This window comes from Mustela nivalis (genome assembly GCF_964662115.1).
Source record: "Mustela nivalis genome assembly, chromosome: 7".
In the NCBI taxonomy this organism is placed as follows: domain Eukaryota; kingdom Metazoa; phylum Chordata; class Mammalia; order Carnivora; family Mustelidae; genus Mustela; species Mustela nivalis.
This window is the reverse complement of record NC_139026.1, coordinates 8287240-8307697: the sequence shown is the minus strand read 5'-3', so window position 1 is coordinate 8307697 and position 20458 is coordinate 8287240. Positions and strand designations below refer to the sequence as shown.

General features: G+C 58.1%; 1 protein-coding gene across 2 annotated transcripts in view; it reads left to right on the top strand.

The window, feature by feature from the left end:
• The window catches only part of CACNA1I (calcium voltage-gated channel subunit alpha1 I), a 114378-nt gene extending 109064 nt beyond the window's left edge, over positions 1 to 5314 (top strand). For both annotated transcript variants that reach the window (XM_082739911.1, XM_082739912.1), the window contains one exon: positions 947 to 5314. In XM_082739911.1, the coding sequence (XP_082596037.1) occupies positions 947 to 1588 (642 nt within the window). In that variant the 3' untranslated portion in view covers positions 1589 to 5314. The remainder of the gene's footprint in view (positions 1 to 946) is intronic.
• The last annotated feature ends 15144 nt before the right edge of the window (positions 5315 to 20458 follow it).

Below are 20458 nucleotides of genomic sequence, written 5' to 3'. Positions count from 1 at the left end.
TTCCTGCTTGGGGGCGGGGGGGCATCTGAGTGGGGCCTTGATGTACAGGTGGAGAAGGAGGGGCAGGTCTGGGGGAAGAGAGGTCTGGCCTACACGGCCACCAGTACTGCACTGGCTGGAGCTGCCTCCTGGGCATGCAGAGGGCACGAAGCACAGAGCAGAAAGGTTACTCAGAGCCCGCAGCCCCAGAGCTCGGAGAAGCAGGAGCTGCCCCAGCTCCCATGTATATGGTGGAAGCAGAGCTGGTCCAGTGCTAGCCCAGCTGCTGGTCCCAGCTAGGTGCCTGGCTGTGTGTGAGGCTCGGGGGCAACAGATACAAAATCCCTGCCCCATGGCTTATGCTGTACTGTTCAGTGCATGTGTTGCAGGGGTGCGAGAGGAGAGGGTAAGCCAAAGTAAGTGCGTGAAAATCATCTGAGAGTGATACCTGGCCGGGAGAAGATTGCCCCAGGAAGGGACTATGGGGGTGGGGGGCAGTTCTTGGCGCTGGGAAGGCAGTGAGGGGTGAGGTACATGGATGTCCGGGGAAGAGATTTCCAGGCAGCCTGGGGCCAGGGCTGAGGGGTCCTGGGGGGAGGGGGAGAGCGAGGGGAGGATGGTGAGAAGAAAGGTCCCAGAGGGCTGGGATGGGGTTCTTGGGCCACCACGTGAGTGTGTTTAAGTAAGGGGGGGGCGGTGGTGCAGGGATCACAGCAGGAGGCCACTCCCAGTGATCACCGACAAAGGCCACCCCTAAGCTGGGATGGGTGGTGATGTAGCGGAAGGGCCCTGGGGTCCTGGGTGCATTCTGAGGGGAGCTCCCGAGGCATCGGAGGGGCTGCTGTGCCTGTGTCTCTGGGAGGGACAGCCTGCCCCAGCGGCGGAATGGGGACACCTGCTGCGGACCCTCAGCCGCCCCCGCCTTGCCGACCCCGCCTTGCCGACCCCTCCCCCCACCGCCCCCCAGGCCACAGGGAGCGACACGTCGTTGGAGGCCAGCCGCAGCAGCTCGGCGGGCAGCCTGCAGACCACGCTGGAGGACAGCCTGACCCTGAGCGACAGTCCCCGGCGCGCCCTGGGGCCCCCGGCCCGCACCCCGGGCCCCCGAGCCGGCCTGTCGCCCGCCGCCCGCCGCCGGCTCAGCCTGCGGGGCCGGGGCCTGTTCAGCCTGCGCGGGCTGCGGGCGCACCAGCGCAGCCACAGCAGCGGCGGCTCCACCAGCCCGGGCTGCACCCACCACGACTCCATGGACCCCTCGGACGAGGAGGGCGCGGGCGGGCGCGGCGGCGCGGGCGGCGGGGGCGCGGGCAGCGAGCACTCGGAGACGCTCAGCAGCCTGTCGCTCACGTCTCTGTTCGGGCCGCCGCCGCCGCCGCCGGGACTCCCGCCGGCCCGCAGGTTCAGCAGCACTAGCAGCCTGGCCGCCGGCCCCGGCCCCGGCCCCGGCCGCCCGCGCAACCCCGCCCGGCCCCGCGGCCTGGCCCGGAGCCCCTCCTGGGCGGCGGACCGCAGCAAGGACGCGGGCGGGGCCCCCTCGGCGCCCCCCGAGCCGCAGCCGGGCCCGGCGGAGCTGCAGCCGGCCGACGCGGCCAGCAAGCGGAAGAGATGAGGGCCGCAGGGGCCCAGCCGGGCGCCCCGTCCCACCGTCTTTTACCTCAGGAGCCAGGGGGCAGGCAGCAATACTTTGGCCACAACCTGGGCGTCGCGCAGGGGCCAGCCAGCCAGCGCCGGGCCACCGAGAGGGTGGCCTTGAGCAGGGTCTGGGCTCGCCGAGGCCCGGCCGTGGCCCTGGCTGTGGACCCCAGCCGTGGTCCTTCCCGTGCATATACATATACATATATATATGCATATATATAGAGAGAGACAGACATATATTTATTTATTTTTTTTACTGAGAGCTTATGATTTCCAGAAAGTGCTACAGTTGGAGGTGGGGGGGTTGCGGGCTGGTGCCCAGATATAGGGCTTTTGCCGGATGCTTCAGACCCAGGCCAGACCTACCCCAGGGCGGATGGTCCAGCTGGGGCGTTAGCAGCCGAGCTCTTTGGTATCTCCCCCCGCCCCGGGGCTGGGAGTAGCTTGGGAGAAGCTCTCAGGCCTCTGAAGTTACTGTGGCCGGGGAGACAGGCTCAGAAGAAGAGGTGAAATTCAGGGTGCGTTTTTTTTTCCTTTAAAGAAGAAACGCCGCTAAGATCCTCCCCCCACGTATTGGGGTGTCTGTCTTGTTCCTGACTGTCTAGTTGTCGTGAACAGTCTTTTGTAGATGCCCCAGAGCACACTCTTAGTCAACCAGTTAGATGTCTTTATTTAGGAAAACCAGGGGTGAATAGTCGTACTTTCTTAGGGCAGGGGTGGGGGGTGGAGGTTAGCTCCAAGGCTGGGCAGGGTCTTCAGCCAGTGGGCAGGGCACTTCCAGGGGTGGGGGGGGGTAGTCTGCCATGGCTTTGCCCCCCAGGGAGGCCAAGGGCAGGCATGGAGGCAGCAGGAGAGAGGAAGGGTAAAGGGTATTGAGCAGGGCATGCGGAAGCTTGGAAGTCAAGGGTACCAGCCTGGTCTGTGCCTGCTAGGCTCCACTGCGGGTGCCCTGGGCTAATGCAGTCAGTGGTGGCCATTACATGCCACCTTTTATCTATCTGCCAGGTGGGCTCTGAGCCATGGTCATTCCTGGCGGTCATGCTCCCCCGGGCCCCTGGACGGTCTGCCCCTCTCCAGTGGAGTTCAGGGGAAAGCAGATTCAACAGGATTCTAAGCCCAGATGGGGGCACCTGCCTCATCCTGGGACCAGCCTCGCTCTCCCCCCGCCACCACTTTCCCAGGCTGCAGATCAGGTTTTACTCTAGCTGTGCTTCCCAAATGGGTTCACAGATGGGTATTTTTTTCATTGAATAGTTACGCATTTATTTCAGTATTTATTAAGAAATAAACCGTACACCGAACCCATGATTCCACAGATATTGCTTAGGTCAAGGGGAAGTCTTCGGAAGTGAGTGGGTTTAAGGTCACTTTAAAGAAGCCGGTTGGGAAGGTGAAGGTCGAGGCCGTTGGTCTGCACACCCATGGGGTCCTGGGGTGGGAAAGGCTGCCAGTTCAGGAAATGCTACACTTCGAGCAATAACCCGGGTCCTTTGCCTTGGTGAGTTTCCCTCGGATGGCTTCAGCGGGGCCCTGCGAGGGGGCCCTTGTCCTCGTTCCCAAACCCTGACCTTAAAGAAACTTGCCTTCAGGCCGGGCTGGTGAGTGGTACTGAAGGGCTAACAGCTTGCATGGGCTCCGGGGACCTTCTGGGCGCTTGGGGCCTGGGCATGAGGCAGCGAGTGACTCAGCCTTTGTGGTCTGCAGAGCCCTTCAGAGCTGGTGTGGGGAGTGGGGAAAGGTGGGTAGGCCCACTTCCCGCATGAGGAAACTGAGTCCTGGAGAGGATGAAGTAGCCAGCTGGGGATACCTCAATGCCCTGGAATTCTGTAGGGAGCCAGCACCTGGGTGTTTGGGGTATGAAAAAGTGTGCCCTGTGGTCAGAAGGAGTGGGTTCAGAAGACAAAACGTGCATGTGGGTCTCCACTGGCCCCATGGGGTTGGGCCAGCATGGAGGTCAGACCTACATCAGCCCTTCAGCCTCCGGAGTTTGGCTCTCCTCCCCCGGAAGTGTGGAGGGCGGACTGCTGTGCGGACAGCGAGGAGATGCCCGAGCGCTGAGCCCCCTCCCAGGATGGCGGCCTCCAGCGGGAGGACTGTCTGAGCCCTGCCTCTCAGGGAGCAGCCGGACCTGGGGTCCTGTCCTCTTCGGCTCCTGGCAGCTCCTCAGCAGGGTTGGGGGAGGCTGGGCCCAAATCCTAAGCTTCCTGCTCCCGCGAGCCTTGTGCAGCATCCCTTGCCCTGCTGTTTTGGGACGGGGGGAGCTCCTCCGGGGAAGAAGAGGCCCCGGGTAGCTCGGCCTCACCCTCCCTCCCAGCCAGGCACTGGGCCCAAGCCATCGTGGCTGGAGGGGCGGGGGGCACACGCATAGTAGGTGTGCAAGTCAGCACGTTCCCGGAGGTTCCAGTCACTCGCTGGAACCAGAAGAGGGACATGGGACCTAGAAAGTCTGAGTAGAGGACCGATTGGGGTTCAAGGGTTTGGTCTGTGACACTCTCAACAGCGTCCATTTTCCGGGCCTGGGTGTCGTCTTTTTTCATCTGAGGGGCAGCCTCTAGCAGTGTGCACGGCTGTGGCTAGGCACAGTCCAGAGAAGTGACGTTCCCGGCGTCACCAGGTGATGGGTGCCTGGGCAGGGAACATGCCCTGGTGTGTGCGACATGAAGCCATCCTTTTACCCTCAGCCTTGTGGTCCCAGAATGAACAGACACGTGGCGAGGATGGTCTAAGCAAAAGGACTGGCCCTAGCGACGCCGGGCCGGACAGAGCGGGGTGAGCCTAGAAGTGGGATCGGCTGAAAGCAGAGAGAAGCTTGCTCTGGGGTGGGAGGGGCTGTGGTTGTGGGAGAAGAGGCTTATTCCCCAGGGTTGGTGGTGGTGGTGGGGGGGTTGTTCCAGGTACTGTTCCCAGGCATTGGGCTTTGTTTCTGGGAGCTACAGGAGTTAGGGGGTCCGGGAAGCCGTGATCGGCTGGCTAGGACAAGCCAGAATGAATGGGGGTTGGCTGAATGGCTCCTCTGCCCTCCTGACCCTGTGACCTCTTCATCACAAAAGCACAAACGTACCCTAAATCCCACAGATCTGGCCCCAGGGAGAGAGGGGAACTTGGTGTTGGATACCCCAAGCTATCTGCTTGCAGGGCTGTGCCGAGTGGTGGCTAGCAGGCATCTGCACAGATGGACGCGAGACCCGATAGGGCCGTGGCCCACCCTGGCCAAACGCTCTTCCTGTCCCCTGCCCAACCGTCTTTGCCCCTGGTAGCTCCCCAAAGGATGAAGCGTGCACAGTACCAGCCCACTGGCCTGTCTTCCCCCAGACCCTTCCCTTCCAGCCTTCTGTTTTCTAGGGCCAACTCTGGCCCTCTTTGCTGCGCTGTGTAAGGGCTTGGGGTCTTAGAAGCCGCTCTTTAGCCCAGATACACATACTCTTTTTGTCTTTGTGCAATAATCAGTGTTCCTGGTGGAGCCTGGCTTGGCTAGGGCCTGGGGAGGAGGCAGAGGCTGCCACCTCCAAGAAGCCCTCAGCCCGGGCCCGCCACCGTGACTATCACACTCCGAGTGGCTGTACAGTTTCTACGGTGTGAATGAACTTCCCTCCTAGTTGCTGACGGCACTGGTCCCTGCTGGCCCAGATGGCCCAGGCATAGAGAAACCAAGTGGCAGCTGCCACCATGTTGTTTTGAATAAAAACACAGAAGCCTATTTCAGAAACTTTCCGTGTGCCTGTGCTCTTCTTTCTTTCGTGGGGTGGGTGCTGAGCTGGGGGTTTCCTGGGGTGGGGTGGTGAGAGGTTCTCTCCATCAGGCTCCAGCTGCTGGGCTTAGGGTGTCTAGGACCTAGAAAGGGTCCTCTCATGGCTGGGGTCTGCTGCGCTGGGGAGGAGGCGGAGCCTAGCTCTGAGCATAGCCTAGCATGAGCTCTGGTCCTGTGGCTAAGATGCTGGGCTTGTGTGGGAGGGTCACAGGGGAGTAATTCATAGTTGACTCACTCTTGGCACTGTTAATGAAATTCATATTCTAGGTATTATTAGGATTCTCTTGGCTGAAAAGACAAAAGCCCAACTTGAATGAGCTCAACAATAAAAGAAAAAAGCCAGAGAGAGTGAGATAAGGAAAAGAGAGAAGAAAGAAAAAAAAAGAAGAAAACAACTTAGTGATTTGAGAGAAGTTGGCTTCAGGTATAGTCAGATCAAGCGCTCCAACTATGTCACTAGGACACAGTCTCTCTTCGCCTCTTGGATCTGCTTCCCTTTACATTTACTGCTCTCCTCTTCTAGTGGCCACCGGCAACCCACGCTTAGGGCCTGTCTACCCATCCCTCGATGGATGAAAGCTTCCCTCCCTGACAGTCCAGCCAAGTCCATGGGCTCTCATCGGTTTGCCTGGGTATGTGCCACGGAGTTGGCCAGGCCTGAGCACTGGGATCCAGGGATGGGGGTGACACACCTGCCTAAGAGCAGGAAAGGGACAAAGTGCCCGAGGAAGGTTGCTGTGCACTTGCTGGGAGGAGGGAATACACCGGGGCTGGAGTTTTGTCCCTGGAAAGGGCTGTTGTCATTGCTGCCCTCCTAGGTGAGGCAAGAGGCCCAGAGAGGTCTGGAGAGTGGGCATCAAAGGGCTGTGAGAGGAGAACATCTGAGCTGGTGGCTAGAGGGCCTACCCGTCCCCACCACCTCGTCTGGGCCTCTTGACCCCCATTCCCTCTTATGTGTCCTTTCTCTCCTTGGTGGCATGGCTGGGCAGGGACACGGGGACCTCGGGTTGGGGTATACCTCCAGTGCCGCACCTCCGTCTCTGGGGCCCCGCCCACTCTGGAGAATGGGGGGAGCTAAGGCTACCCTTTGACCTCTCGCCCCTGCTGTTGCTCTTGGAGCTAATTGAGAAATCACCGTCCAGGTTCCAGAGGGACCCAGATGCTCCGCTCCAGGTGACTGCCAGCCTGCTCAGAGCCTTGGGCTTTCCTGCCCCGGGCGTCTCGGGGGAGGCCGAAGAGGCCTTTCTAGTGGGATAAGGGGGCGTCTGCCTCCCTGGAGACAAAGCGGCGGACGCCGGGAGGGAGGGCGGAGTGGGAACTCCTGAGTGTGGGATCACCTGTTGGGATGCCTGGGTCTGCGACAGCAGGCCTGGCCCGAGCTGCTGGGCTGCCTGCCCTTACCCAGTCAGGGATCGTACCCCCATTTTCCCAGGAGGAAGCTGGACAGGGCAGGCCCTCTACAGAGCAGGCCAGGGCCCGAGTCCGAGTGTGGCCCAGGCCTGTCTGAACGACACGGCCTGGGGCAGCCTGGGGCCCACCCCGCCCCTCATTCCTCAGCTGTGAGGCCTGGTTTCACTACCCAGCTGGCGATCTCGGGCCTAGAGGTCCCCGGGGAGCCCTGGCTCCTGGGGGAGCCCCCTGGTTCCAGACCCTCCTCTCCCAGACCCTTGAGACAGAGCTGCTGGCCTCCCCTGCCTGGTGCCTCAGACTCCACGTATCCCAAACGCCGCCTGGCAGCCAGACCTGTCCTCGGCTGCCCTTCCCCGGGTCTTCGCCTCCCTCTGAGGGCCCCCTGTGTGCCGCCCAGCCCGCAGCTCTACCCCAGCCCACGCCTCTCTCTCTGCCTGTCACCGCGCCCGGCTGCGAGCCACGGGGAGGGCCCAGGTCCGGGTCAGGAGAGGCAGGTGTGCGGGGTCCCGCTCAGCTGACGGACCAGAGGCCTCAGGTTCCCCCCTGCTTTGTCCCCTCCACCAGTCCCTGTGAGGACGACGAAGTGACTAGCGGCAGCTCGCGGGTCCTGAGCCAGCCGGGGGCTGGGACCACAGAGGAGATTCCGGTGTGGCCCTGCCTGCGGTTCCATCCACATGGGCCCCGCTGCTGGTGGGACCAGTACTGGGGGACACAGGTGGTCACCCTTTGGCTGAGTGGGCACCCGTTTACTCTCTCTCTCCCAGCTCTGCCTAAACTCTGCCATAGCCCTTTAACACCTGAGCCTGTACCCAGGGTTCTGTAGGACCAGGCCACCGGCTATCCTCCCCTGTTCCCTTTCTCCCCTGCCCCTGGCTAACTCTTAATATCCCTTCGAGCCTCATCTCAAATGTCACTTCTTCCAGGAAGCCTCCCCTGCAGCTCCATGGCTTTCTCTGCCTCCTGACTGAGTCCCAGCCGCTCAGCAGCCCCCACAGCCCCTCCTCCCAGCCCAAAACTTGGTGCCAGGCCGAGACTCAGCAAATGTCAGCTGCGTGCTTGTGTTTTGGGAGCAGAAGAGACTTTGAAAACCATCTAAACCCGTCCCTCATTTCTCTACCTGAGGCAACTGAGGTGCGGAGAGACAGAATGGTGTGCTCTGGGTCACACGGGGAGGCGGTGCAGGGGTGACCGTCACCTATAGGGCCCCCGGGGGGCAGAGCGCTGCTTTGCTTTCCTCTCCCTTACCCGTTAATAATGGGATTAAAAGCAAGTTGCTGCCAAGGAGAGAGAACAACCTAAAAAAACAACGACCCAGGAACTCTTGAAGGGAAGGACAAACTTCAGCCATCAGCACTTTTTACTTTGACCTGAATTCATGAATTTTAACCAAATAAGCACCGGCACGTTAGGCAGTAATGCACGTACCATTATGCAAAGCAACTATTATGGCTGTAATGAGAATCAGATTCTGACTCGGTGGTGGCCTTCCAGGAGGGAGGCCTCCTCCAGTTGCCTGCGCTGTGACCTCGGATTGCCGTTGCCATGGGAACGCGGCTGCCTCGGGACTGCATGGACGGGAGGCTGGTCCTGTGGGGAAGGGCGCAGCCGACAAGGCTGTTTCCTGGACAGAGGCAGCCCGAGGCGCAGAGGACGGTGGACAAGCCGCCAACCGGAGGCGGCAGGGTGGGCAGACTCGGCAAAGCCACAGTGCCCGCAGGCCCCCCATCCTCCGCTTCCCCTCCTCGACTGCCCCTCCAGGAGACATCCCTTCCAGAAGGCCTTGGTTGAGCGTCTACGTGCAAGGCTATGTGGGAGGCCTGTGTCAGGTGCTGGGATGTAGTGACAGGTCCCGGCCCCCCGTGAGCCGGCATCTCAGCATGGGGGGACGTTTAATAAAGAGTGAACAGACACAGGAGCGATTTCGCAGCCTGGGAGGGACTGGGGGAGGGGCAGGGTCCTTCTTCTCGGGAGGTCAGGGGTAGCCAAGGCCTGAGGGAGGAGAGGGACACAGCCGTGCGGAGGCGTCAGCGAACCTTCAGACGGTAGGGAGGACAGAGAACGTAGGACTCACGGTTAAATTTGAATTTCACAGTTAAATTTTATTTTATTTTATCACTTTAAGAAAGATTTTTACTTATTTATTTGACAGACAGAGATCACAAGTAGTCAGAGAAGCAGGCAGAAGCAGGCTCCTTGCTGAGCAGAGAGCCCGGTTCAGGGCTCGATCCCAGGACCCTGAGACCATGACCTGAGCCGAAGGCAGAGGATTAACCCACTGAGCCACCCAGGTGCCCCTTCACAGTTAAATTTTAAACGGCAAATAATTTTTTAATGGAAGTGTGCGGTACTGGGGACACATGGACACCGAAAAGTAATCTGTTGTTTATCTGAAATTTGAATTTTTGTTGGCTGAATCTGGCAAGCCCATCCGAGAGGGGAAGGGACCTGCCAGGGCTGCGGGTGCTAGAGGTGAGCCGCACCCCACCCACACGTCCGCCCTCATTGCCCTGGGAGGCTGCTCATGGTCTCCCTGCCAGTTTTGACCTTAGGTCCCCTTTGACTCTGTGCCTGGAAACGCCCTCTGACCCTGTCCCTGCCTGCCCGACCCAGGCGAGGCTCCCTCGTGGATGCTCTGGGCCTCCTCGCGCCCCCGACCATCAGTGCGGCTTCCTCTCCGTCCCCCTGACTCCTGCCTCCTTCACCGGGCTCTGTGGTCCTCAGCCTGCAAGCCCCACCTTTGCCACGTCGGGAAACATCCTGCCCCTCCAGGCTGTCCCCACGCTCTACTGACTCTCGCTCAGCTCCTCACTGTGTTTTTGAATGAGCCCTGTATATTTTTGTATTGGGGTAAAATACACCTCAAACTTACCATCGTAACCATTTTTGAGTTTACACTCCAGAGGCATTTGTGCTCACACCCCTGTGCAACGGGCATCAACATCCATCTCCAAAATTGTTCATTTCTCCCAGCAACTCCCCGTCCCGTCCCCCACCCCATCCCGCTTTCTGTCTCCTTGACCTTGACTCCTGGAAGTGAAATCACCTGGGATTCGTCCTTTTGCCACTGGCTTACTTCACTGAGCGTCAGGTCCTCAAGGTTCACGCGCATCGGACCGCGGACCGCATGTCGGTTTCCTTCCGTCTTTCGGCTGCATGATCACCGGCCGGCGGCCGGGCCAGGTTCTGGTTCTTTGTTGAGGGAAACACCTGGGGAGTTTCCACCTTCAGCTGCGAGGAGTCAGGCTGTCACACTCACGGTGCGCAGATGTGGGCTTGAGTCCAGTGGGTAGGGTTTTGTGTGTGCGGCCGTGAGTTGGATCGCTGTGCCACACGGTCAGTCCCTGTCCAGTACCTGTCCAGTCCCTGGCGGAGCTGCCCTGCTCTTTCTGCAGCTGCTGCACCATCTTCGAGCCCGTGCAGCCCCTCCCTTGGATGTGATGGGGGGCAAATACTAGGCAAGCTCGTGCGGAGCTCATCGATGGGATTTTTGGCCTCCTCCCCTTTCCATTCCATTTTTGACACTCTTGTGCCTCAGAGGTGGTGTGTGGCTTTCCCTGACGGTGCTCAACACCACCTGGCTTTTATTTCCAAAAGCCCAAAGCGGAGCTTGCTGAGTTTCTGGGGAGGGAGGAAGACAGGCGGGAAGGGTGAGGCACGCCCAGCCCCTCCAGCAGATGAGCCCAGAGCTCCACGCGGGTGGGGACTGGGTTGTGGTCTGACCCCGTGGGGAGCATCCTCCTGGCCGAGAACTAGCAGTCTAGAAGGATTGAGCCATGGAGTTCCACAGGCTCAAGGGGCCAGTGATCTGCCCAAGGCAAACCCTGGGTGGTGGGAACAGCCCCAGGAGTGACGGCCTTGATTCTGGGAGAATAGAGAAGTGGTTCTTTATGTTCTGAGCTCCTGGGCTGAGACGCCTCCCTCCACACCTGTTGCGCGCACGCGGCCATCCTGAGGTGATCAGGTCTCCTTTCCCTCTGCACAGCTGCCGGGGGACCCAAGCCAGCTCCTGCTGCCTGGGGCAGGGCAGGGGGCCAGCTGGCGGCTTTTGGGGTCTCCTTATCTTCGGCCAAGGTGTAACCCCTGGAGGATGTGGCAGCAGGAGTCCGGTGCTGGAGGGGGGGTCCCCCCAGGTGCGGCTGATGACGTTCTCTGTTGGCTCCGTTTCAGTCTCTTCCTTCCCTTGTCCTTCGGGCTCCCTTATGCTCACTCCTCCCTTCCTGTCTGGGTGTCTCTGTCCATCTGTCTCTCCGTCTGGTCCTCTGGTCCCCTCTGCTGCCTTCTGTGGCCATTTCCCTCCTATTTACAATAACAGAAAGCACAGCTCGGACCGAACCCCCAGTCCAGGCTCTCCGAGCTCGCAGTCCCCGGGAGGGAGCCTGCTCTCCTGCCCAGCGAGGCCGGGGGCAGGTCACAGACTGGATCTGGTTCTGTGCTCTGTTCTCACATGGTGATTTGTGTCCTGCCTCCTGTGTCTCTTGTGAAGGTACAGGCAGTCAGGACAAGAGTCATCAGCCCGTCAGCCCACTGCCATCAGGCCACTGAGTGAACAGGGCCCAGGCCCGGAGTCACCCTCTTGGGGCCAGTGAGGGGACAGCCCGCTGTGCTGGTGCTGACAATGACAAGCAGTCTCCTGGATGAACAGAGCCACCAGGACTTTCCAGCTAATAGCAGGAGGAGGTGAGCGCCTCACCCCTGCCCCAGGGCACCCCACTGGGGTGTTCCCCATAAGCACTTCTTCCTGAGGAAGGCAGAGGCAAAGGTCAGTACATCAAGGCTCTGGTCAGCTTTGGGCGAGGGAGGAGCAACTTCCTGCATGGCCGGTGAGGGACACAGACCCAGGTCGGGCACTGTGGTCTTTTCCCAGAGCTGGATGTACGTTTAGAGAGAGCTGCCACCAGGGCTAATCTGGCTGGTGATGGGCAGGCCACGGTGTCCCACCTGAGAGTGCTGTAGGCAGCTTCTCGGCCAGTTCACAGCTACCGTGTCTCCTGGTCCCCAGGCCCCAGTGTCGTGCCCTCCCGTTGCATGTGGGCTGGACCTGGTGACTTCTTCCCAACCAATAGCAAATGCAACGGGGGTCACTTCTTCCACCAAATGAGGGTCACTTCTTCCACCTGAGCTAGTTCAGCTCCGGGGATGTCATTCTGAGAATAGGCCACAAAAAGCTTCTGGCTTTCACTAGACCGGTCCTCTATTGTCCGATGTCACTTTCTCTAATGAGAGCTGGCTGCCGTGTTGTGAGCAGCCTTATGGAGAGGCGACCAGACAAAGAATTGAAAGGTGCCTTCCTCCAGCCAACAGCCTGGGGGGAGAAGGCCCCCAACAAGCCTCCGTAAACTGAGCTTGCCAACAGCCACTAGAATGAGCTTGGAAGCGGGTCTCCCCCATCGAACCCGGAAGCGACCCTGTGGCCCCAGCCACGAGCCGGGTACAGCTGTAGGAACCCAAAGAGGACCAAGTCAAGCCTTCAGAAACAGTGAAATCAGAAATGTGTTGTTTTAAGCAGCTGAACTTTGCAGTGATTTGTCTTGTAGCCGTTGGTAACAGATCTAGGTACACACTGTACTGTGTTACGGGATCACGTCTTCAAGTATGTGAAATGCTACCGCAGACAAATTAATGTGGGAAAAAATCAGAACAGTGGTGGCCTCCTGGGAGTAGAGGTGCGACTGATTGACAAGGGTCATGAGGAATCTTTCCGGGATGATGGTAACATCTTCTGTTCTGACGGGGGCTTCTGCGACACGGGTATATGCCTTTGTCAAAATTCAAATGACTTTCAAGATTTGTGCATTTCATTGTCTGTAAATTTCACATCCAAAACAGCAAATGCTAAAGGATTTAGGGGAAACTGGACTGATGTCTTCAGTTTGTTTTGAAGGGCATCAAAAAAAATAAGATGGCACAATGGGTAGATATTGATAAAGCAAGTTCACTAAAAATCCTTCCGACATTGCTGTGTGTGTGAAATTTTCATCGTAAAATGTTGGGAGAAAATAATTTATTTAACAAATACAGAGTGCTTCGTGGGAGAAAATTCAAATAGTAGCATTGTGGCTGGATAGGAATTGTAATCAAGGTCGGTTTTGTGTGAGACACCCAGTGGGGCTCTTTCATGGGCCTGACATCATTCTTACAGCTGGTGCACAGGAAAGCAATGATGCGTCTGAACTTACAGATGGGGAAACTGAGGCACTCCATCAGGGTCATGCAGTAAGCCAAGTGGCAGAGCTGGGATTTCCCCGGGTCTGAGTCCTCAGAAAGGTTGAGTTGTGTCAGCCTGGGGGTGTCCTTTCTCTCTGTGCCTCAGTTTCCCAGTCTCTGATATAGAGATACAAATGGCCGGGAGGCACTGTTTGGCTCCACCTGCCCTCCCTGAGAGGCTCAGACACCTGCCCAGAACTCCTGGGTGCCTCGCTCCCATGCAGTGGGGTCCCGCACGTGGAGGTGAAGTTGCCTCTCCACTCACTGGGTTCCACAGGGCCTCACCTCCGTCTTCCCTTTCGCAAGGACGAGGCTGCTCAGGCCATTCGCAGCCCCGACTCCAGAGGAAACCCTTGGGGCGCCTCCTCCTGAAAGTATCAGGGAGGCCCTGGCAACACTTCCCGGCATGCACCAGTCCCCACAAATGTGCATTTTCAGCCCATGTTTCCTCCAGTTCAGAGAAGCAGGAGAGGATAATAGCAGGACCCATGACTCTGATGTTTCCCTCCACCCCACCACGCCCCCAGAATAACATTTATTGTTATGTCCTCACAAGCCTCTCCAGGCAGGGACAGAGGGACAAGAGGCCCACCTGCAGGGCTGACCCAGGGACCGGAAGCTGGTCATGCACTTCCCGTGTACCTGGGGCTTCTCGGCCCTTCACCCTCACGTCAGTCTGGAGAAGTGGGTGTCACTGTTCCCTCTTCTGTGGTCAAGGCAGTGGAAACGCAGAGAAGCAGAGCGACCTGCCCAGAGCCTACCGCCAGGACTCCAGCCCTGATGAGCCAGTGCGGAGGGCTGGGTTCCTTCTGGCTGGCTCTGCGGATCGTAAGTAGACTACGGGGGAAAATAAACTATCCTTCCCAGGTGTCTGTGGCCTTCTGAGTATTCTTAACAGTCAGTTCGTGGGCTAACCTGTGTTCACAGCTTTCCCACTGCTCTTTAATCCCGAAAACCCAGAGGCTCTACTCCAAACCTGGGTAACCGGAGGAGGAGGAGGGGGAGGAGAAGTTTCCTTCTGGAATGTAGGGTGGTGACCAGAGTAGGTCCCCACGAGGTCAGAGGCTGGTCCAGGCTGTAGGGAACTGGGAAATGGCAAGGACTCTGGGCGCTGATGGGCTGATGGGATCTCCACACCCTGCGCCCCAGGGCTCCATCGGTGGCCGGCCATGGATGGAGCTGGGTCCGTGATTCCCTCCCTCAGCTCAGGCTCCCTCCCCGCTCCGGGATTTACATCCTGCAGAGCGTGGGTCGAGGAGAGGCGGGGAGGAGAAGATGATGGGTTTTGAAGTGGCCCTTTGTTTCCCCAGCTCAGAACCTGGCCTCCCGGGTGGGTAGCCTTGGAGTGAATGTGAAGTGGGGACAACCACCCAGTGTCCTGAGGTCATGCACCACCTCTCCGCCCCTCTCAGTGGGGCTCTTCCCGGAGGGAGGTCGGGTGGGCTGCCTCTGCCTTTGATTACCTTTTATTCCTGCCGTTCCCAGGGCTGCAGGAGCTGCTCGGATGTTTAATTTTGGGTTGGTGGGAGTCAAGCTGGGGGGGGGGGTGCGACATTCCAGAACAATTCTCAGCCTCTTTCCTCAGCTCCACCCTCCCTTGCCCCCAACGCTGCCTGGCGGTCCTGTCCACTCCGCAGGCTCACTGGGGACTGTCCCAGCTCCCTGCTGTCCTCCCCACCTGAGCAGGGTCTCCCTCCCTTCCTTTCTGTCCTCAAGGGTGCAAACTCCCGGACCCAGCCCGCACATCACCTGCCCTGAACCTGTCCGTGGGATCAGACACACCCCCGGTCTGGCTCCCGCGGCTTTCCTCCTGCTCCTCTTCTTTGGGATCCTCTGAGTTGCCATCTTATAGGTGAGTGACAATGAGCTGAAGGCCAGGGACAGCCCCTGCAATTCTTGAGACCGTGGTCTGGTCGAGGAGGACGGGCAGCAAGTGAGAGAGGACAGTGTGCCTGCCAGCTCCCAGCAAGGACCCTTCCTTGTCCCTGTGGTTTGTACCTCACAGAGGATAGGGGTCCCGATGATGTCCTTTGGCCCGCCATGTCACTGTAGACTCTGACCTGGGAATGTCACCTGCTGCCAGGCAAAGACTCCAGAAGCTGCTGTGCAAGGTGCCCTGTGTGGGGATGAGGTTTTCCAGTATAGGGCAGGCCTCGATGCACTGCCAGCTGGGGTCTCCCTGACAGGTGGGCTGTGCTGCCCTGAGAGTCCTCCCTTGTTCTTTGCCCCCAGTTTGCTTGTCGGTATCGCTGATCCAGCTGAACAGGCTCTGGAAGCTCAGCCTGAATGGGCTGCTGCCTGAGTGGCCACAGCTCCTGACCTCAGCCCCACTGTACCTGTCATCCCCTTGTCCTGGGATCCCCTGTGTCTGCCTCTGTGTCCTCAATACCTAGGGCTTCCTTGAAAGCCGGGCCACATCTAAGTGGTCTGGGGGCTCGGGGGCCAGACCCAGGGCCAGACCCCAAGTGCTGACAAGACAGGGAAGGGAAGAAGGACCAGGCCATTATCCCCCCGACGATGCTGGTGAGCCCCCCTGCCTCTGTGACAGGCAGTCCTGCCTCCTGGGAGCCGGGCCAGATTAAACCCTCAAGTCCCTAAGCTCTGAGAAGATTATGTGTATAATGGCGAACTACGGAACAATTGTTAAGTGGGACTTGAATTCTGAGAACGTGGTGGCCTGGGGTGTTAGTGATTCCTGCTGACAGCTACGGTGCCTAAAGCCCCCAGTCCCACTCATGTATCGTCTGCAATGGTGGACGGTCCCTTCCGCAGGGACTCGGGATGCGAACGCATCCGTTGTGGGGCTCTGCCGTCCTCACCCTGAGCATCGTGTGGGCGGTTTTCCGGGGCTTGCCCTGAAATGGTCACACTGGCCAGAACACAGTCATGTGACCAAGCGTAGCTGCAAGGTGGGGACCGGGGATAGGGTCTAGCTGTGAGCCCCAAAGGAAGAAGAAAGGGTCTGGTGAAGAGTTCTGCTCCAGTCAGACCTACTGGGGGCAAGGGGATGGGGAGACAGGACACTCTCTGGCTGGAAAACACTGAAAATGCAAGAATAGGTAACACAAACCTTATTCAATGCGCAGCTAAGTTTGGAAGGAAGGAAGGAAGGGAAGTTCCTGAGAACCAGAAAGGACTGGGGAGCCGACCCCAGAATAGGAAGCAAATGCTGACCTCTGGGGACACCCCCCGACGCATTTGCCCTGAACAGGAGCCTAGAACCTTGGATTTTTACTGCAGTGTAGGGAACCGAAGACCTTATTTGGTCTTGAGTTCATAAATGACTGATAGTAGGAAGTGAGCCCCTCCCTCCAACTGAAGCTTAAAGTGATTTGCACAATGTAAGGGACACCTCTAAAAACCAAACTATCAGCAAAGAAAGACAAGGACACTCATTTGTCCTCTTCTGCAGTAAATAAAGATACATTCCTTCCTAAGAGTGTGTCAACACAGGTTGACCTTCCCGGGGGACAGGGGTTTCAAACTCATCCACTGAGTGGTCCAGAAAACCCCAAGCCAATGAATGACTCTAAAGTGATGTTGGGTTGGCAGATTCCCCTGCACACGGCTGGGCCACCCTCTCCTCTTCTGGGTCCCCGGGGTCCCCGAAGTGCAGCATCAGTCTTGCCGTCTCCAATTACGAAAACCCAGAGGCCAACCATCCGCGATGACTCATGGTCAGCGCACACCACACCTGCAAAACTAGATCAAAGACTAGATCATCGGAATGATCCGAACTAGAATAAAAATCAGTGGGTTAAAAATGTTTAAAGAAAGAAGGATTGAGACCACAGACAAGGGGGGATAAAAAGGATATAAACGCTATCAGAGAGAGATGAGAAAGAGCCAAGTCGAAGTTCTAGAAAGAAAAATGGAAAAATGGAATAACTGAGACAGAAAACCCACTGGATGGCTAGGTTGAATGGCAGCAAATAGACTCAGCTCAGGAGGGAATGAAGGAAAAGATGGGGCGGAAGCGGTGACCAGAATGCGTAAAGCAGAACAGGAGAAAACAATACGGAAAAGAGGAATCACAGGTCAGGAGGTGGGAAGTTCGAGCAAAAAGAAATGGGGCCCTGGGGCGCCTGGGTGGCTCAGTGGGTTAAAGCCTCTGCCTTCAGCTCAGGTCATGATTCCAGAGTCCTGGGATCGAGCCCCGCATTGGGCTCTCTGCTCAGCAGAGACGAGCCTGCTTCCTCCTCTCTCTCTCTCTGCCTGCTTCTCTGCCTACTTATGGTTTCTGTCTGTCAAATAAATAAATAAAATCTTAAAGAAAAAAAAAAAAAGAAAAAGAAATGAGGCCCATCCACCTGGAGTTCAGGAAGGAGAAGACAATGGACCAGAGTCATGATTCAAAGGGATCATAGCGGTGAATGTTCCAGGATTGATAAAAGATGTGAATTTCAAGCCAGGAAGCATAATAAATCCCAAGCGAGGGATGAAGAAAAAATTCTGCACTAGGAGCCAGGACAGCAGGACAGCAGAAGACTCATCGAGAAGCCGGAGGGAACAGACAAAATGAACCACACCTGAATGGCAGACAGAGGCCGGAACGTCATATCACCAAAGACGAAAACAGAACAGTTTCGAGTAAAACGGGAGGAAGACACCTTCAGACAAAGGCGAGTGAGTGCAGTTCTCCAGGGCCCTTGCCAAGATCCCCATCTAAAGCCCAGCGGCTCCTGGAGGAAGGCGGGGGGGCGCGTGTCCCAGAGACAAGAACAGGAGCAAAGGGGCAGTGATTTTACAGAATAAGGTCCAAGCAAGGGGGATAGAATGGATAAAATGTCAGTGAGATTCTGGTATTTCCCATGATGATGATTTTTTTTAAAAGATTTTATTTATTTGACAGACAGAGATCACAAGTAGGCAGAGAGGCAGGCAGAGAGAGAGAGAGGAGAGGACGAAGCAGGGTCTCCGCGGAGCAGACAGCCCGATGCGGGGCTCAATCCCAGGACCCTGGGATCATGACCTGAGCTGAAGGCAGAGGCTTTAACTCACTGAGCCACCCAGGTGCCCACCATGATGATTATTTTGATGCTTTTTGAAGAAACACGAAATATCGAATTCGTTCACAAATGTTTGGGCTTCTCCTGCCCAATCTGTAGGATGACAGGGCACCTGGACAGTGGCCAAAGGAGAGAATTTCCAGGACATTGGCTTCCTCGGTGTGGGAATGTCCCCACACTGGGCGGTTCTCACCGAATCACCTGGAGAGCTTGTCACGGGCTCACGTGGCCAAGGCCCCACCTCCCGAGTGACTGATGTATTCTGAGAACCTCCATTTCCAAAAGGTTCCGGGTGCTGCTTGTCTCAGACCAAAGTTTGAGGAACTGCCCTAGCCTAACGGTATCCAAGTCTCTCCAGTCTGTTGCAGGGTTAACATGCCTCCTCCGGGAAGCCTTCCGGCATGCATGCCTCATCAAGCAAGGACTGTGTTTTCATTGCTACCTGCTCAGAACAGAGCAGATGCTAAGTCAATTTTAGTTGAATACCTAAATGACTTTATGAACCTTAGAGTAATCCACTCAGGACGTCAGTCACACACACACACACACACCCACCAATTTTCTCTTCACCAGAGTTACTGGATCTCTAAGTCTTAGTAGGCCTTCCCGAGGGCTGCCTGTGGTGGGTGCCAGGCCTGGCACTGGACTCCTATTGGTTCTGCTGCCTCTTACGCCGGTTACATAGGGCTCCCCAGGGACTCCTGCCTAGGCGCTGTCTCTAAACATGGGGTTTCTGGTCCTGGGAGGCTTTTAACCACCCCACCCTGCTCCTGCCCCTGATGCACCTGCTCCAGTCTCCACGCTGAAGGCTATGCCCCGTGGGGGTTGGTCTACGGTCCTGCATCAGTTCTTCTCGCCCCTCCCCTCCACTAAGGCTGTCAGTTGCCTGGAGTGAGCAGAACGCCACGGGCAATTGGTCCCAACGAGCTTAAGACATCCCCGTTCCAGGAGAAGGCCCTGCTGACAGGAGCAGCAGCTGACAGGTCCCGTCTGGCTGGGCTCCGGAGGAGCAGCTGGGAGCCCCTTGTCCCCCAAGGTGGAGGGAAGATGGTGCGGGGCACACGGGGTGGGGGGAGCGACCGCCCCCGCCCCACCCCTGGGAAGGGCTGGAGTTTCTGACCCTGCCCGGAGAAGCACCCAGAGGATTCAGGGGTTAAGGGGCAGGGTGGGGAGCCTGCGGGTGCCCAGGGGCTGATTTATGAGGCCAGATGAAGAAGACCCATGGTCTGTCCTTCTTCGCCAAGAGATGAGTCCCTTTGCCGGCCTCTGAAGGGCACAACCGTGGAGGGGGAGCTCTGCGGAGTGCGGTTCAGGGGAGTCATGGGTTGAAGCAGCTGAGTTTCAGGAACAAAACCTTGGCTAGGAAATCTGTCGAGGCTGGAAGCCAGTTCTGGCAGGAAGCGATGGGCCTGCCTTCTCGGATGCAGGTGATTCGACCTGGTGTGGGAGGTGCACGTGGGAAAGGCGCTTGGCCCCGGGTGGGGGGTGTCCTCATCAGAGTCAGCCCCAGACCGTCTCCCTGAAGTCTGAACCGGCGGTGTGATTGCCCGCCTCTCTCTGGGCCCCCCAATCCCCATCGGAGCCCGGAGGGCTGCCAGGGCTCCCACGAGGGACACTGGTCTGAGGCCGAATGGCAGTGCAGCATGGGGCCCCTCTCCCCTGAAGGCAGGTGTTTGTTCTCCTGATGCCCTTGGCCCATGGGCAGGCACTAGGGCAGGCATTCAAAAATGGGGCAAGTTGACTCCAGAGCCCAGCTGTTTGGGGTCCCTGACGGACTGACCCATGGGGTAAGCCCTGGGAGGTCGACCTTGCCAGATTTCCAGGAATCTCTGTGACGCACCCTGGAGCCCGGGAGGCATGCTGCCCCTTGGGACTCCTAGGTCTCCTGGGTGAGCCGTGTGAGCTTCCCCAAACTATTCTCCGCCTTCACAGTCCCTCCCTCGCCTCCCTAGGCGGCAGCTGCTGTCCCCACGCAGGGTCACTTGCTGAGTAACTGGACTGCGTGTGCCAAGAAGCGCTTCCTCGCTGGAGGAAACAGCCCGTGACTCAGGCTCTGACTCAGTGCCCAGCCTGGGTGGGCACAGGCTGTGCTTGCTGGGGACGCCCGGGAGGTGGTGCGGGGGCCTGGGGAGCACGGGCTGCAGGTTCCCACGCAGGGCCTGCTCCCACCTGCCAGCTCCCTCGGCAGCTTCCGGGCTTTTGCCATTTCCCTTGGTCTTCATGAAGCCCTGGGAGGCGGGGACCTGTTCTCCGCATTTTGCAGTGAGATCGCCTAGTGTCCAGGGAGCTAAGGTTATGTAAAACCCTGGTCCTGTTTAGTTCTTGGTAGGTGCCATATATGCCTTGCGCCTTCCAAGCCCCAGCACGGGCTCTCTGGGTAAAAAACACAAATTTCCCCCTGCAGGGGCTCTCCAGGGAAGGTCTCCACGGGCCCCTAGCACAGCTTGCTTTGATCGTCCTCTCCCTGAACAGT